This window comes from Cydia pomonella, chromosome 19 (genome assembly GCF_033807575.1).
Source record: "Cydia pomonella isolate Wapato2018A chromosome 19, ilCydPomo1, whole genome shotgun sequence".
NCBI lineage: Eukaryota > Metazoa > Arthropoda > Insecta > Lepidoptera > Tortricidae > Cydia > Cydia pomonella.
The window spans coordinates 6536715-6556297 of NC_084721.1; the positions used below are offsets into that span (position 1 = coordinate 6536715).

Consider the following 19583-nt stretch of genomic DNA (forward strand, 5'->3'; position numbering starts at 1 on the left):
GGTTTCTTTTGCATACAAATATTCAAAATATTTAAATATAAGTCGCTTAAAACTTTGTAACTCATGTGTTGCCGTTTCACTGCATATAACGCGATGTAGCGACATAGTGCTACGAAGATTTTTCCGCTACAATACTTTAGCGTTTAGCTGCGTAGCAAATAATTCCCATAATTTCTATGCGCTACGGTCGGGTCATATTTCTCTGCTATTCCATCGAAGTATATGGCGCATGGTACACTGCATCCGATTCGCACGTCGCTCCGAAATTTGAGCGAGACAACGCTAAGCGCGTATTGTAACGATATCCCGCTCGCACGTGCGGCTCCGATGCAGTGTGCCGTGCGCCTAAGCCACATTTATACTTAGGACGAACCGGAGATGAGATATATGTTCAGAGCAAGATGCTGTTTACGGATTCATATGTTCGTGCCTACATCTCCATAACTGAATTATAACAATGGTTCTTTTCTTGGATAGTTTTTGACTAGCCAAAAGGCACTGTTACTTACAGTTTTGTGGAGAGTTTTTAAATTTGATCCAAACATAATGTTTGCAGAGGAGCCTCGTTCAAGGAGGACGACGGCACGTGGAAGGGCAACGACGACGGCAAGGTGGTGAACAACCAGCCGCAACGGGTCATGGACGAGCGCAATGGCATAGGTCCGCAGGCCGGCTACATAGGCAGGTCGGTACAAATACTTATTAATACAGGAACTCAGGATTCCATTATAATAACGACATATTAACATAGTCACACATTAGTACCTGGTTTGTACCCTTGTGTACCCTTCAACGGCCAAGTCACACAACATTAACTATAATAATAAAGAAATCGCAGTAAGGATCCTTAGACTTGGCACGACTTTGTCTAGATTTCATTACTTTTTAGAGATAAACAAGCAGCTCCATCGAGACTTGGCTAGTTTTTGGTTAGATTTCACTTCTTTTTGTAGAAACGTGGGCTTATTGATTTATTTTATTTGACACAGTTTTTTTTTCCTTTTAGGAGTAGTTTTTTATTATTATTTTGTTTTCTGATCAGGGTCACCAGGTACTCCAGATATTCGAATATCCTAGTTATTATAGTTTTCCCTTTATGTGGCCATTAAACCCTAACTCTGTACCAAATTTCAGCTCTCTGAGTTTATGGGAAGTACTAGTTCTATTTTGATGATCATGAGTGAGTGAGTGTCATAAATGCGAAACTTTGCTTTCGCTTAACTTCGGAACTAAATGACCTACAGACTTGAAATTGATTTTAAGTATGTGATTATAGCTTACTGGATGACGAAAATTTCTGCGTTCTGGTCTTATCCAGAGGTTCTCAAATAGGGGTCTGAAAATGCGGCGAAATGGTTCCAGTGAAGGATGGTACGGCAGTGTTTGCTTCGCGCTCGACTAAGACTAAGATATAGTTTTCATTTATAAATCCGTTGGAGCAAAATTGCTTAGTTCTTAGTCATAACACTCATATTAACAAACGCCTGTATAAAAAAAATGTGTTTACGATAAAGTTCACGGTTCGTAATAAAACTGGCACAGTCTTATAAAATTCATAGTAACTCCCCTACGGCCACGCCCTCCCATTCGAGTACCATAATACGAGGTCACTACGGGAGAATGCAACCCAGATGTTGCTAACTCATCATTTTCACTGGCATCTCTCCAAAATTTCACTTAGTATAAGTCATTGACTGTCTAGACGCCCAAAAATGCTTGTACGAATGAGTGGGTGAAGCGGGGCTGGAACATACTCGTAAGTTATGTTGGCTGGTATGTTTGCAGTACACATTCGTTTGTATTCCTAGCTTTTGTTGTGCTTCTAGCTCTGTAGTTGTCAAGATTACATTTATTCCTCTTTTGAATTAAAGTGTACATAATGCACGCGACAGCTATTTAAAAAAAACCGGGCAAATGCGAGTCGGAGTCGCGCACGAAGGGTTCCGTACCATTGTTTATAAAAACGGCAAAAAAAATATGTTTGTTGTATGGGAGCTCCCCTTAAATATTTATTTTATTCTATTTTTAGTATTTGTTGTTATAGCGGCAACAGAAATACATCATCTGTGAAAATTTCAACTGTCTAGCTATCACGGATGGATGGACGGACAGCGAAGTCTCAGTAATAGGGGAAAATTTAACCAGTTGGCTGCGTCAAATTCATCGCATTGAGGGGCGCAATCTGGGTCTTGTACCATCCACTCTGTCCTGAACAACAAGCCTCTCCATGGCGTCGTCTTCCTTGCACGTAATATGGCCGAAGTAACTTAGAACGCGAGAGTGAACGATTGCCCAAAGCCTTTGTTAAACCTTCTAAATCGCTTCTAGCTGTGAACACATGTTTCAATGTAATCCGACGCGGGGAACCTCCTTTTTTAAGTCAGTCAAAAATGTAGCCTTTATGTCACCCGGGGCATAATGAGAAATCGATTGACATCTCATTAATCAAGCTCAGTAGCTTTGACGCTGCCGTCAAATACACGCCACAAAACATAGGTAAATAATACTCACATACTTAGACTGCCAAAATCATAAGCCTACCCCATAGCCTAGCCATATATATATGTAGCCTATATAGGTAGTCGGTTTGAAAGGACTTATATAAAAATAAACGGGCAAGAGCATGTCGGGCCACGCTCAGTGTAGGGTTCCGTAGTTACTCTTCCATCACAATAAGCTAAACTGGAGCTTAAAGTATAGTAAATTGTTAACCAAGGGATGAAACGGTACCTTTCACGCGAGTTAAACAAATAGGCAAATTTGCATAATCAGTACCTAATTAAAGTAAGTCTTTTTACTATGAAGGGGAAACTTTTTGCGATAACTCAAAAACAGCTAAACTGATCATGTCCGCTATAGTTTTCATTTAATGTCTTTCTTAAGCTCTACTTCCACGATTATTTTCATATTTTTTGGACCTATGGTTCAAAAGTTAGAGGGGGGGGACACATTTATTTTTTCTTTCGGAGCGATTATCTCCGAATATATTCACTTTATCAAAAAATGTTTGTTGAAGACCCCTATTAGTTTTGAAAGACCTTTCCAACGACCCACACTTTAGGGTTGAAGCGAAAAAAAAATTCACCCCCACTTTACGTGTAGGGGAGGTACCCTAAAAAAATTAAATTTTTAGATTTTATTGTACGACTTTGTCGGCTTTATTGATTTATATATCCATGCCAAATTTCAGCTTTCTAGCACTAACGACCAAGGAGCAAAGCCTCGGACAGACAGACAGACGGACATGGCGAAACTATAAGGGTTCCTAGTTGACTACGGAACCCTAAAAACCATTTGCCAGTTTAGAAATTGTTGTAATATTCAATATACCTACCTAACAAACAATATATATATATACTCGTACACATAAATCCTTTGTTCTCCGTCTACCTAAAACGGATTGTGCCTATGTAGCTCTCAAGTCTAAATCGCACATGACATAAAACGTCATGTTCCTAATTATCAACATGCCATTACAGCTTTTGAACTAAAGGATATTAAGACTAAATGGCTGTTACGCTACATCGCATTACGACTAACACGCATTAGGACAACAGCGGTATTATGACTGAGTTAGGTATGTGCTCGAAACAGGCTGTGCACTGTATAGAAGAACAACGATATAACCTATCGCCCATGAAAATTGAAGTTTAGGCAAAACGCGAGTATGTCACTTAGAGAATCAGGCACGAGCTCTAAACAGGCGGTCCAATATATAGACAAACAGCGAAATGGCCAGCAAGCTATATAGTCTTTATGCCCTTAAGGATTGAAGTTTAGGCATAACGCGACATATAGGCACAATCCGTTTTAGGCAGACTGAGAACAAAGGGCGAAAAAGTGGGACTTTTTGCCGGCCGCATACACAATTGTACTTAATTTTACTAAGTAGTTGTTTTCTTTACAATTTCATTCAAAAGATATTCCCTGGTATAAATGTTATCTTCAACGTAAAAAATCGTATACCTTCCTTCAGACTCAATTCCCGTAATGGGTATTGAAATATCCTTTACGCCAATTTAATCTAAAAGAAGATACCATTTTGTTTGGAGAAACGGCTGCAGGCTTTGAACTGGATCGAAATTTATATTTCTTTTTATCTCTCTAAAACAGAAATCCGATCGTGGGTACAGCAGTTACGAATCTACATAAGGTTCATTCGGCTAATTCTGAATGTCGGGTTATCCCGAAAATGGACTCTGATATGATGTAGTATATAAATTTTTGGAATCACTCGGAAGTTTGGAGGAATAGTGTTGGATAACTTAACATCAAAAATCAAAACCACAAACCAAACACTTATGTTAACAAATTATGTTTCAACTCGTCGACTTTAATGGTTGAATTAAGACTTCGTATGCCAAACTCTTCACTATAGGCTCTTGAATCAATTATAAAGACTTCTTACGAAACTCTTTAGTCAACTGTAATTAATTCGATCAATCACGTGTCGCAAAAGGATATAGAGCAAAATCCCAGAGCCGCCAGACCTTACTTATTTTCTCATGACTAAAATGCATGGGATAATATAGTGTTAGTAGAAACTATTTATGTTTGCATACTTGCTATTTTGGCCTGACGGCCATTTATCCGGTACAAGGTGCTAAAGGTAGATAAAAATATAACTAACTTTTCTTAAATTCTCCCAGACCATTTCCGCTAGCGGTAACATTTACCAGATGCTTTTTCCCTGAGTATCATATATAAAAATCAAGAGTGAGAATATAAGTAAAGTTACAATATCTTTTTGACAGCTTTAAAAGCGTCTGGTAAAAGGTACCGCCGGCGGAAATGGTCTGATAATGTGTTGATAATCAATCAATTTTAAACAATATTATCTAAAATATACATAAAAATCAGCCATTAGTGTATTAAGAAAAGTTAGTATTCTTTTTACCAACCTTTAGCACCTTGTACCGGACAAATGGCCGTCGAGCCAATATAGCAAGTATGCAGATATTAACCCCCTTATTCATAAACGTGTACTAAAGTTACGATGCCGCTGATCATCGTTTGTCCCTTTCCATCATACCAATACGTCGGAAAGGGACAAACGATGATCAGCGGCATCGTACCTTTAGTACACGTTTATGAATAAGGGGGTAAAAGTACATACATTAGTATCCCATACATTTTATTCATGAGAAAATAAGTAAGGTCTGGCGGCTCTGAGATCTTGGCCTAGTAGAAGAATAGACATCAACACGCTACTATTTAATGAATAAGAACTGCGTTGATGTCTTTTGGACTATCTTTTTTTCTACTGAAATACTTACCTAGCTTTGTTAAATGATTAAGGTTTTATAGTAGAATTATTTAATTGACTCGTAGAAAAAATATTACTATAGTGGTATAATAAATTAATAAAGCTTTTTAATTTCCTACCTTACTTAGGCCACTTAGCAAGCTTCGTGGCCTAGGCACCGTACCCGACTGAAAAGTTCGAATTTGAAGTCTTGACGTCCAAAATTCGGTTACAAGTCAGATCCACTCAGTTGATACCATACTATGCTATATTTTAAATTATAACCGAACTTTAAACATTCCAGGATAACAAACGACGCCCGAGAAGACGAGATGGAAGAGAACATGGGCCAGGTGAACACCATGATCGGTAACCTTCGCAACATGGCGCTGGACATGGGCTCCGAGCTGGAGAACCAGAACCGCCAGATCGACCGCATCAACCGCAAGGTACTGGGGGATAGATGGGAGGGATGGTGGACGCGATTTCGAGGAGGTTAAGGTGGGGGAAGGCACTGACAGTCTAATGTTGGTAAAATGTAGCTGGGAGATTAGCAGATGAAATAGGTGTAGGGTATCGGCTCCCCTTTCTAAAAATTATATCCCCTTTAAAGAAAAGAAATTGTGTGGTTCAACTGTTTATAACGTTGATGTGGAAAATTCACACGTTTGAAAAATAAGGAGAGAAGTTTGTTTGTTTATTCGTGTAGTAAAGTGAATTGAGTGTTCTATGTATTGTGAGGAATTTACCTATCCGTCTTCTTATTCCTTATAGAATTCTAGACGCTACGTTAAACATTTCAATTTGTGAACCCTAAGCCAAGAGATTTATAAGAACGTAAAAGTGATAATATTTAATAATGTGTTAATCTAGAAACTAAATGCCTCGGAAGGGAAACTAGAAAGACGAAATCGCGTACACCAAAACTAAAACTAATGTAATTTTAATCTATGTCTCGTGAATTTTATGTTTTCAGTCGGTCTTTTTATTGGGGTGATTTCTATTTCTTTACTCCGCTTTGATGTCTTTGAATTAAAACGTATGCATCAAAGTGTTGTAAATCTTGAAGCTTTTCTTTGAACATCTCCAAATCCTGATATTTGATTGCACTAGTAAAAAGGTCAAAGTTCGTCACTCCTATTATTAATGAATACTTGTAACTAAAATGAAAGTTTTAAAGAAAGCTAAAAACATTACCTACTTTTATCTTTTTACCATGTTACGAAATTTGACCGCAGAGTTACTATCATTGACATTTTCACCATCTGATTGTTGCCTGTCACTAGCAGTGGAAGTGTGAATAGAATCTTTGATTTGCAGTCTACCTGTGGTCTATCTTTAGCTTGACGCCCTTGAAAATTGCAGTTTTGCTTACCCGGCAACCTTCACCGTAAATTTCTCGAGCATGTGTTCATGGCAGCTGACATATTTGGACAGACAAAGTACATAGTTTATAAAGGATTTAGAGCGGTTTCAGATTAGCGTATTTTTACGCGTGTAAACGGTCATTTCAGCAAATACGCTTCAAAACTCCGGACGCTATGCGCTAATGTCCGCTCGAACCGGTGCGTGTCAGCTCGAATGGTACGAGCTTATTAGCGCGATAACGCTCGTAGAAATGCTCCTGGTGGAGAATGGTATATGCTCCTACGCACGCTTTTAAAAAGTATAAAACGCTAATCTGAAACCACCCTAAATGGAGCTTTGTGTGCATCTGTTCACATTATATTGTGACATATACATGCAATCCACATGGCGCGTTATTATAAAGCCCTTACCTGACTTGGCGACAAGGAATCGTACGATAGCAACTATTTTTCGAAATTTCGCCACTAAGGAAGAAACACTGGAGACTATACCGATTCCGCACCGTAAAACCACGCAAGTACAACTATGGTCCACGTTCAACACGTAATTTTAGTCGGTCAAGCCATTTCCTTCAGTAGAAAAAGGTGGCAAATTTAAAAAAAATTGGCGCCGAGGTTTTCGTCCCATTGAAAATTTGAATTTCGCGCCTTTTTCTACTGACAAAGTTGTTTGGCCGGCTATAATTAGATTGGTATCAATACCAATCTTCTTTTTTTGGTATTGTTTTTTTTACATTTTGTGAAAATGTTTTCCCGTCGAACTGCGACATTCAAACAATATTCACACCTGAATGAAGATATATGAATTAGTTTTGGACCATAATTGGGACCTTTTGAACTACATATAGTTGGGTGGTTTGACGTTACCGACAAGTCAAGAAAGGTTCCAAGAAAAAAATGTTTAATATAAATATAAACTTTGTCTGTGTTCATACGTCCGACGCTGTACAAGTAGTGTATGGTAGAAGCCATTGGGTGTTGTAACTGTGTTGTGTCCATACTGTCCACCGACGGAACATAACTACATCTATCCACACTGTCATTGTGTACCGAGTCTTAGAATCACATCCATGACTAACATACCACAAGACTTTCAAATCCCCATAGATGGCACTAGGGTCCACCCTTCAAACTAAATTATGCATTGACCGTAGAGAAAAATCAACTACCGCCATACAATAAAAGTAAATTGCAATAAAATTGTCGCGCAGTTGACTATTGTCCTCAGTAGATAAAATTTGCATTTTGACAGCTGTCATTTCAATATAGTCTGTAATCTATTCATTAAAAAAAAGTGTTATTTCTTTGTGAATTAGAAAAAGTATACAAGTTATAATTGCCACATTCAATTTTTTCTGGTCGTGTTTCTAAGCATAGTCTAAAAAGAGTCATTTTGATCCGATTACACAATAAATTAATTGTGACATTGAGTTATGATTTTTTGTTTAAGGTCATTGCATTTATCATTAACCTACCCTCAATTAGAGTCATTGATAACACTGTCATTCACTAAACATAAAGTAACATAACATGTGTACTTCGTTTCAAAAACAGCGACTGTACACTTACAATGCAAAAAATACATGAATGTGTGTAAGAACAACTTTATAAGTAGTTAGCTTTGGTTCTTTTTCTTAAAGTAAGAGAAACACTTCTAGGGAATCCTCACACTGCTTCTCTTGCCGCGAGCATAAAAAACTATGTCTCTTATGTCACGTGACCTTAAGTTAAAAATCTTTCGCATAGCATAAAAGTAATAGAGTTGTAAAACGAAAATAGTATACAATATATATTTTTTATATTGTATACTTTTTGTTTCTGGCGACTTAGTCCGTGTCAAAGTCTTTGAACTCATAAAAAGCTCTTAGAGTCCAAGATAAGGTGGCTGCGGTTTTGACAGCGCAGACAGTGCAAGTGTTATTTTAAACGTCAAACTTCTATGAAATTATGACGTTTACTTAACACTTGCACAGGCTGAGCTATCAAAACCGTTACCAAGCTTGGTCTGGCTCTATTACATTTTTATGCTGTTTGGTATACGTACACTACAGAACAAATTCGCGTTTCAAATTTACTTTTATGTCACATTCATTTGAGATTTTAAATCAACAAAATGTTGTCAATTAGATAAATAATTTAAAACTAAGTTTTTCTTACACACACTCACTAAATACGCACAGTCGCTGTGCATTGAACAAGAAAACAACCGCGTATTCTGTTACGTAGGGCGAATCGAACGAAACGAGGATAACGCTGGCCAACCAGCGGGCGCACGAGCTCCTCAAGTAGACGGCGGCGGCACACCACACAACACACACGCGTCTCGTGGTCGCGGACTAGTATAAATAGCCAAACGTGTAAACAAACTTAGTCTTAGGTTACTTACACACTTGCGGAGGCAACCGCAGCATGTTTCCACACTGTAACTTGGCGGTTAAAAGCGTACGCGCCATTGCTTAAGTTGACTTTGCGGCCTGCCTCGGTTGCATCCGCGAGTGCTGGATATGTTTCCAGTTCAAATCGTTCTAGGTTAGTTATTCATTTGTATTCGATTTTGATAATGGAAAACTAAATTGACACATACCTAACCCTAAAATAAACCATAACCTTAAAAAACTACAAGAACTGGCGTGAAATGTGTACTAATCTGTCAATGTTTTCGAAGACTACAAGATTTTGAAGAAGAGTTACATCTTTGGCTATTTCTATTGACATAATATTAATATACTTTACGCGAGCTAAGTTCATGTTGCGAATAGGCGTAAACGTTAATTTACAGATATACTACTATTTTCCATCGACTACACTAGTCAAGAAATCGTATCAAAAAATATAAAGTCTAAAACGTTACGATTAGTATTTAAAACGGGGTGATTCGTGTCATATCCCGTTTTAAATAAATCAAGAAAAATATTCCAAAGGGGCATTCCACAAAAGGTCTACTTTTGTCGGAGACGTGACGCGCATGGCAGCTGCCTTTAAAGCTGCTTTATCAAGCAAAGCTTTATCAGAAGTTAGAACTATTATAGTTAATAATAGCGTCACGTACACCCTTTCTGGAATGCCCCAAAACTGCAAATTGCGTGTTTTAAACTACCGCCTTATTCCTACTGATGTAAATTCTAGAAATGGCTTAAATTTGAATTGACGATACGCGTTTCTAACACGGAGCAAAGTATCAGAATCATATGATGAGTACTTTGAACAGCTGTCAGTGAAGGCGATAGAAAGACACTAGAATTAAGTGAAAACCCGCCAATTCGTGACACAAAACGCTCGCTTAGCCGTTGTCACTTTACACAAATCCTCCAGGTTAGATTAGATTTACAAAGCGGCCAATATAAGTCGTATTTAGTTCCACTATTTTGATACATTATTTGGCGGTAGTGTCATTTTGTGAGGCTATTTAAATGTGGATTTGGGACTAAATGTGACTTGATTTGTGTGAGGTGATGATGCGTAGTCGCTTTCTGTCCACCGGTTGCGGGTACTGTAACACTGATATTTGTATTAATAGATATTCTGAAAGCACAAATATGTTCATATTAGTCTTGTAAACGTATACTCCATTATCTACATAGTAATGTTGAATCTTACGCACTTGAGGTTCTAGCAGTGATCACTATGAGGGCCGAATTTTATTTTTTGTAGTTTTTTTTGTAAATAGCTGCTGTCACCATATCAATAACATTATCTCTACTGACAGTAGCGGACTAACTGACAGATACAATATGTAGTAGAGAACCTCCATTGATTTTAATTAGTCTTCTTCGCATTTAAATAAGTGGTGCTTTATTTTATCTGTAGTATAATTTACGGTTTTATCCGACTATGTACTACCGAGCAGTCCCGCAACCGGTCTTAGATATAACTTCGATATTTATAATAGTATCTTTAAATGTGGATACCTAATTACCTACATTTACCCAAATGTAAAATTGTTAAGATCTAATTATGTGTACTACAATGCTTGGGCATTCTACTGTGTTAAGTGAACACTGTATTTTAACTCTCATTTTATACGTTTAGTTTTCTATCGCTGTACTACTATCGCTCAAGAACTATCTTACATATCCTAAAAACTTTCTTTTTTACACTCTGACATGTACTAACTTTTTGAATCTTGATTTTGATACTTCAAAAAAATATACAACATTTGAATCGTATGATAATGATCTTTGGTGCTCATTTTATACAGTAGATCTGTGTGCTGAAAGAGAATTATCATATATTCATAAATATAATCTTAATCTCGTATAACAATTACAACATATAATATACCTACTTAGTAAGAGGCGTTGAAAGTTATTATTTTGAGATAATGCATTTACCTGTTGTTAACAAATATCATAGAGCTAATGTTACTGTTAGGAATATGCTCGACGCTTACAATTGAAGTGTTTCAATCACTACTTATTAAAATGATTTCTGTAATACAGAACTATTGTTACTTTTGACACTGTTTAATGATAACTCGATATATTTTCTTGTTAGAAGAGGACGTGTAAATGGCAATAATGTATGGAAGGCTTGGTTTGATATGTGATAATAGGTTGAATTAAGGAATCAGTATTTAGCCACGTTTCTTATAAACTTTTATGGATCTGATGCGTATCAGATTCTTTTTATAATTTCATAGGAGCATTTATGTAATTTTAAAATATTTTAGATCCATCTATTTTTCGTAGTATCAGTATACACGGAGCCAACTATCAGACGTCAGTAGAAGCTTAATGGACATATCCTTGTGAGATGACATATCTGCTTCTATGGAATTCGGCCAGTCAGTCGATGTACTAAATCTAATATTAGCCAACTATTATAACTACGTAGTAAATTACTCTATTAATTATTTTCTATTTATTTTATGATTAAATAAAAACATTTTAATTTCTAAAATGATTTTGTTATTTTCCTTTACAATTATTCTTTAGTATCTTACTGTCCTATTGGTAGGCGGGATGTTAGAAGTAAAAGGGATGTTGATATCTCAATATACTTTAAGTACCTACTGTCGAATATAATTTATTATTTTTAAGTAGAGCGGCAGAACAATTAAGTTGAATCACGCTCTTAATATTTTTGATGAAATTATTTAGTAATTTTTTAAATCCAAGAATAAGTCAATGTATAAGCACGTTTCGAAGTGCATTCAAAATGCATACATATAAAATGTCGCAGACGTTTTTCTCTCAAAATAATTGTGACTATATATATATATATATATTTCATAAAAGTAAGGACCAACCAAAGTGAATTTTGACAAGACGTGATGCCATGAGTCAGCCCGCTCCTGACTTGGCAGTACGACATCAGTATTCTTACGTGCTTGGCGCGGATGCGTGGGTCCGTTCCGCTTTCGTACATCTGCGCCAATCGGGAAGAAACACTGCGTACATACCGATACCATACCGCCAAAGTCATTAAAGCGCATTATACTATCATACATTTTTCTGCGTCAAGTACTTTTAAATGTTTTTCCGTATACGTCATACCGCGCCTCAAAGTTTACAGACAAACTCTAAATGCGTTCCATAACCACGAGACGCCAACACATGAACACACACATGCAAACACAACATCGACACGTCGGTGCTGACTGTGAGTATATTTTTATAAAATCACCCTTATTAAAAAGCGAAGCACTGCCTAACCTTTGAGGTATTTGACAGCACAATTGATATCTGTGTTTTATTACTACAGATTTTCTATTTGTCAAATCGCTGACTGTTAGTCGGATGCGCTTTCAAAGTTAGGTATTAGCTAAAGCTGCTACAATCCTTTTTGTTTTGACTTCTTCCTGTGTTTCTTCTGTTCTGTTCTTTTTTGGTTTTATCTTTTGTTTTGTTTCCTCTATTATTGTTTCTACTATATCCTTTTATTGGATTATATTTCTGACTTTCCATTAAGGCCTTCTGGCTCGTAGTGCGCACTAATTAAGGCTGCTTTTACGATTTTCCATTTCCTTTTGCAAAAAACCTGTGTACCTATACTAATTACTAAATTAATTGTGTTCAAATATTGTAATTATACAACTAAAATATTATTCATATTGACTGCTAAATTTGAGATCAAATATATTAACATTTACATTATATGTATAACCAGTTATTTTAAAGTGCTATTTTGAATAATAAATATAGGAGTATTTAACAGTCACTATGAACTTTTATATTATTCAAACATGCAGTCTTATAATCCTATTTCAATATGATAAAAAAAGGTGTTTTTATGACGCCCCATTTTTGTGGTCCTCGCTTTTTCGAGGGGAGTTCAACACGTCTCAACGAGACAGATATCCACTAATATTTTCTGAGAAGTAGATTGAAATGGGTAGTTATACGACTGCTACAAAGCCTTTTTGTAAGACTTTTGATCGTTATAGGGCGAGAGCAACGAAACGCGCATAGCGGTCGCGAACCAGCGGGCAAACAAGCTCCTCAAATCTTAAGCGGCGTTAGAATACCCGTAAAATGACGCTTCGACAACTGTAGATGTAAGTATATGTCATTATAAATCCGATACAATGTGCCTGAAGGAATCGTTTGGATAGATGCGTAAATGTTCAGACGGAATGTGTTTGTTCCCAAAGTGTTTACTAGAATTGAACTGCATAAATAAACTTGATGAGTCAGATTTTGTTCTTTTTGGTAGTTTAGTATTTAAGAATCGTATTGCATGTATCGAGCTGGTAAATATTTGGGGAACAAGCAATTTGTGTAAATAACTTGCAACATAAAAGTGAAGATATAGTAATTTTGCATTTTAATTATGAGATAGACAGAACGTAAATAAGTGGTTGAATAGTGGGTTGTGCAAACTGATTTAGTCTTAAATATGCGATAAAATTGTTACAAGGGTATACAACTAATAAAGTAATGTTGCATTGTAATAAGCATATATCGGTTACTAAACGATAATAAAAGGCGTAAAGAAGAATGAAATGCTCGAAGCAAATAATTATTTATTTAATTAGTATTGAAGTATGATCCTGAGTCTGTAATGCGTAGCTGGATTGTAGATATGTATCAGGGGTTTTATCCTCATGCAATAAATAACATTAACACCAATTTCAATATCTTCCTGCAAAGTTGTTCGAAGCGTCATTTTAATGTTCAATACAATTATCTACTTATATTTTATCATTAAACGCGAAGTCGATTCGTATTCGTATAATTACTGCAATGCAATAATTTTTCGTAATAACTTTAAATAGTAGGAAATTTACAGTACAATGCAATTTGACTGCTGGATAATCGTTCCTAGTCTCCGCCTAGTCGGATGTTAGATGTTCCCACTGGCTTACCTAGTGACAATTAATCACCTACTCCAAATCCATACGCAGGTTTTTGGAAGGTGTTCTAATGATTATATCGCCTAAGATAACAGATTTTCAATAAATCAATCTCAGGTTTCCTCTTTGCATAAGGGGAGACACATTCACAAAAGATTGCTACAGGACTTGTAGCAACATTTGTTATTGATAGCTAAGTTTTAAAATTGTAATGTTTTTTATTATAACTTTTATCACTTTTGAACATTTGCCCGACTGTTAAATTAAATGTTCTGTTAAATTAAATCGTATTTCCATTAAATCTCGAGGTTGTTTTATGCGATATATGCACACCCATTTTAAATCAGATAATCTAATGACCGTATATTATTTTACGCGGTAAATCCAGCCCGCGGACATGTCCCCTACATTCCGTGATCGCATGCGTTCAACGCTGCGTCTATCGTAGTGTTGGTTAAGACTCAAGTCCGTTGAGTCCTCTGCTTTAAGACTCGACTCAATTTCAGACTGAGTCCTTATCGAGACCTAAGTCTTTTGTCAAAGAGAATTCCCTAATTATGTACAAAAGTTTTCTAAAAGGCAAGGTCTCCACGTTAAATTCATGGGTGTCGATTTTCCTTTGGTTTATTCGTAGATAAAACATATACAATTATTGACGAAGTCTTTATTCGAAAATTCGAGTCCTTTTAAGTTGCACTTAATAAACACAATAAAGGACACGACTCGGGACTTAAAAACCTCGAAAGTGTTTTAAGCGAAGAGTCGCGTAATAACGACTGGAGTCCTCAAATTTAGACGAGTTTTTACCAACTCTAGTCTATCGCATAAAACAACCGTACTCTTAAAATATAAGGCAGTTCGATTGACGCCATATCATGAATTGGCAGGATTTAACACCTTATAAATACGTCTAAGGTTAGACCGAAGGTGTTTTTTAATATCAATGTTTTGAGCAAACCATACCTTCAGATCATATTTACGCTATATATTTTAATATATAGACCTGTATTATTTGCCATATAATGATATACCTACTACAATAATGTGCCAAAATATCACATGTTTATTTACCTACCAAACTTAAACTTCTGTCAAAAATCAGCAGTGAAAGAGCAATGAAGATTACGACCATAAACAATATTTTTAGAAAGTTATTTTTACGCACTTCACCGTTATGTGTACTTTATATTTAATGGCACAAATGTTTTTCAATCAAATGGTACATCATTCAACGGGTGATTTCATGTATCTTAATTATACGTACTAAATAACACCTAGCTAGACCGAGGCGAATCGGTTCAGACTAAAAACATTGTTAATATTTAAAATATTGATTATGACTCGCACCATAGGCTAACAGAAGACATGTCCAGCGCTATTTTACTGCACTCATATCAATGCAATATTTCAAATATCAACGGATTTTTCATCTTGATCCGATTCGCCTCGGTCTACTCTACATGACCACTTTATGTATGAATTCCACTCATATTGTATGTATGCAATGTTGCAGCTCGCTGTACTTTGGTATCTGTGTAAAATAAAATATTTTTCACCACACCAACTGGTAAAGGCCCTCATGACTCAAAAACTAATGAGAAAGTTGAATTTTGTCCACATGTCCGCCAAGTAATTAAATGCAAATTTTGAGTTGTTTCCTATGTTAGCTAGTAGAATTTACTTTTAAATGATGATTTTGAATATATTTTTTTTACTACGTTCATTTTGATTTGATTTGATAGTTTTCACGCGTTGGTGCTGTGAAAAATTTTGTGTTTCATTCGGAGGCAAAGTTTCTTTAACCCTCGTGCCTTAAAACCCTCGCAACGCTCAAGTTTCCACTTTTTGAATCACTCGCTACGCTCGTGGTTCAATTTTGGCATCTTTCGCTTGCTCGGGTATCAATATTAGCACAAGCGGTTGAACAACAACATTGCCCCCATGTAAAACAATTAACTATGAAAAAATGTGATCGAACTCCCTCTAAGCATCTTTCCATGGGAATTGACGCAATTCTAATTTCGTATTAAACTTACGTGATATATTTAATTAGTATTTCGGTATAGATTTGCTAGCTAGCGCCTGTGCATTTATTAATATGTTTGTTAAATCGATACGCTGCTTTTCCCTCATTAAGGTAACCCAATTATTTAATAGATTAAGATAATGGTGCCTGTATTAATTCTTTATTAATTATTATTGTAGTAATTTGTTTAGATATTATTACGTTTAGTATTTAAAATAAGATCCCATCCCACATCGAAAGTAATTCTTTAGGTATAATTTTGATGCCAGGACCTATATTCTAGAGAACGATGGACGGGTAGATAATCATTGTTGTTCATTGCTTCCTTTACTGATACCTACAGTATTTATCGCACAAACGATCAATAAAGCCTCGAATTCAATAGGGAACAGATGTCCTACGAAAATGAGGAAAGTAGTGCGATATGATCGGTAACGCATTCAGTTCCAAGGAACGATGTATTGTGCAACTTTGCCAGATCATGGCATTTGACTATGGAGGGTAGAGGTAAGGAGAGCAATCTATATGTATGAAAAGTGTCCATCAAAAAACCTTAAATAGGTGGCGCCACAATACATCGACCAATTTGTTTGACTTTGATCAAAAAATTCTTATCACTGACAGCGTACTTCACTCCGTCAATGACGTCTAAGGTCATATCATGTCAGCTAGCTGCCAGCTGGTCACTTTTTCAACAGTTTTCCCATAAGAGATTATTCTCCTTACCCTCCATACTTTTGCTAATTTGACGTCGTGATTTGTCCTCTAAAAAATGTACAGTTTCATAATATCAACAACTATCCGTCACGTTTTAAACTTGTAATGTGATTAAAACATACAAATATTTTACGAATAGTTGAGCATTTAAAACTTTATCAAATTACTTAAAGTATATTGTTATAACTATAACGTGTACCGGCCTTAGGAGATAGTGTATCATAGGTATGTTAAAGGCAAGGCTTGACAAAATATACTCGTGTACCAGATAGCGATAAGAGTTTTCGAAATTTTCTCTATGTCTTTTTCTCTCAATAATGTTAGTTATAAGTGTACTTCGTGCGTCCGGCCGTGTTGCCGTCTTCTATCCGATTACTTATTAATTAATTCAAAATGGCGTCTTAAACTCTTCGCTTATTTCATCTCATAGAGCAGAGGCGTCTAAAGTCCGCGCGGATCCAGGTGCGCATTTCTCGAACGTATTAGTCTAATATTATTAGTGTGTTGCCCTGGTAATTCTATACTTCACAGTTCGTGGACTAATAATGTTAGCCCGAGAAATGGGTGGCCGTGGCCCTGGAGTCAAAAACTTTGGAGACCCCTGTCATAGGGCGTCCGCTAGCTGGCGCGGTTGCACGAAACGGGTGAACGGCGCGACGGATTTTACCTACAAAGTCTCCCGCGCCAGCTAGCGGATGACCGTAGAGTATAAAGCGAACCCCCCTGAAAATAATTACAATAGCAATATATTATAAGAGGGACGCTTGCAACTATAAGGTTATATATAAACGAAGCTTTTGGGACGACATTTGGAATACCAATGTTAAGTAATCGGTTTATAAGTACAGTCAATGTCATTAATATGTGAGCAAATATCGGTGCAAATATATCCAAGCTTATGTTGCTGACAGCAGCAGTACCAATAGCATGATTGCTTTTATGTCTTCCTAATAAAATTCCAGAAATTTTCGTTTTATTTTTAAATTTGGAACCTTGACAAGTAAATTTTATAAGTCTCGGGAGTCGGGAGATTATAATAGCCGACAAATTATTTGTCAATCTCGAACATACCATCCTCGCACTTTTCGGACCTGGGGACGTAGCCAAGATGGCAATCGTTTGCACTATAACAACGAAACGCTATCTGTCTCTCTATCTCACTTATATGAACGAGTGATAGAGATAAATAGCGTGTCGTTGTCGTAGTGTAAACGATTGTCATCTTGGCTAAGCCCTCTGTCCATTCGTAATCCTTATTGCAAAAAAATATGGTCAACTAATGGTCAGCCAAATGTGTTGCTTCACTGCCAACGTTTTCGCAACGCTACGCTCATAGCCGTTCCCAGCGGTTTCCCGCTTTGTAGAGGAAAGCGGATACGAAAAGAGAACCCGCCAAGCGAGTGTCCGGCAATCAAATATACTTGTTAATGTGAAACGAATAATCATTTCAGACTTAAAACCCTTTGTCTCTGTGCTAGTCTGAACTTTTACAGCGTGGCTTACGTGGGCGATGACTTCGCTTCGCGTCCGCGAGTTATTCGCTCAGGTAAGACACTGCCTTATCATCGGGGATAGTGTAATACCGTGTAAGCGCCAAGTAACAAATGCAGTAAGGTCCAATATCCTTGTAAATTGTTTAAATTTCGAACTCTTTCGATTTCTTAGTTGCGCGGTTTGCACTATTTCTGATGTCGTGTCATATAATTGTGACGTACAGGTATCTTATGGCGGTCGGCGCCTACGCTGTTTTTAACGATGCTCCAATACTAATGCGGTGTACGCGACGTAAGCGCCAACCGTCATAAGGTACCTTTTCCCATGAAACGTACGTATTTCGATATTTTTGTACCGATTTTCTCTCTTGTGTAAATAACCTCGACTGCACACATATTTTAATGATAACCTAAATATTTTATGATGTATTTGTCGGCTCAGACCTAGACCTGTGTTTGTAATGGCTACTCGTTTTATCCAATGTGTATACATTTACCGCCTGCATAAACTGTAGGTTTTTAATATGCCTAAAATATCGACTAGGTAACTAGATAAAATATATTTTCTTTAAGAATAGAATAACATAACGGATAGTATAAAAATGTTAATTTCTAATTACATTATTTATTTGTTAAAGTAGTGGAGTGTGTTATTTTGTTCACCCTCCGTTCCCTACGTACCAATCATACCATTGAATTAATGGCGTGCGCGTTTTACACAGTAAGGACGCTAAGCAGAAATAATTTGGGGTCTCTATTTTTTCCCATAAAGTTTAAAGTCATAATGTATTGTTTGTCCGCAGTCATAATTCCACTTTTTTTATAATGGATGGCTCATTTTCTATCCATGTAGCTAAATTTTGTTATAATATTTAACATGATTGAGTACCCAATTATATTGCCGTCCCGCCCATGGTATTGCCGATTGCCGGTCATTGTCGCTATGCGAGCGGGACAGCGATGTAATTATGCGCGTGCGATAGAGATAGGAACAGGCGGGTCAATGTACGAAATTCTTCGTACTAAGCGTCCTTACTTTAGTGGCAATATAATACGACCTCACGAACTCTGCTTTTTTGTATGATATAGGAGGCAAACGAGTAATTATACGAATCGCATAAATCGGTAAGCGATTGCCGTCACCCATGAACACCAGGGGTTGTAAGTGCGTTGCTGGCCTTCAAGATGGGAATACGTTCTTTTTTGAAAGTCTATCGGTCCGGAGAAACCGCAGTCGACAGTTAACTACAATTTAGCTGTGCGAGGTGTGACCTCGAAGTACAGTCAGCAAAACTATTAGCTTAGCACCCCTGCATACAAATATGTAAATAAGGTGTCTCCCAACAAGACCGGTTTTGACGACCGTTTTGGCCTAGTGGGGAGTGACCCTGCCTAGGGTTCAAATCCTGGTAAGGGCATTTATTCGTGTGATGAGCATGGA

The 19583-nt window shown here is 36.9% G+C and overlaps 1 protein-coding gene across 4 annotated transcripts in view; it reads left to right on the top strand.

Moving 5' to 3' along the window:
* Window positions 1–18782, top strand: part of LOC133528364 (synaptosomal-associated protein 25-like) — a 66323-nt gene extending 47541 nt beyond the window's left edge. For all 4 annotated transcript variants that reach the window (XM_061865731.1, XM_061865730.1, XM_061865728.1 and 1 more), the window contains 4 exons: window positions 557–685; window positions 5550–5694; window positions 8839–12213; window positions 12998–18782. In XM_061865731.1, coding sequence (XP_061721715.1) covers window positions 557–685; window positions 5550–5694; window positions 8839–8901 — 337 coding nt within the window. In that variant the 3' untranslated portion in view covers window positions 8902–12213; window positions 12998–18782. The remainder of the gene's footprint in view (window positions 1–556; window positions 686–5549; window positions 5695–8838; window positions 12214–12997) is intronic.
* Window positions 18783–19583: the final 801 nt, after the last annotated feature.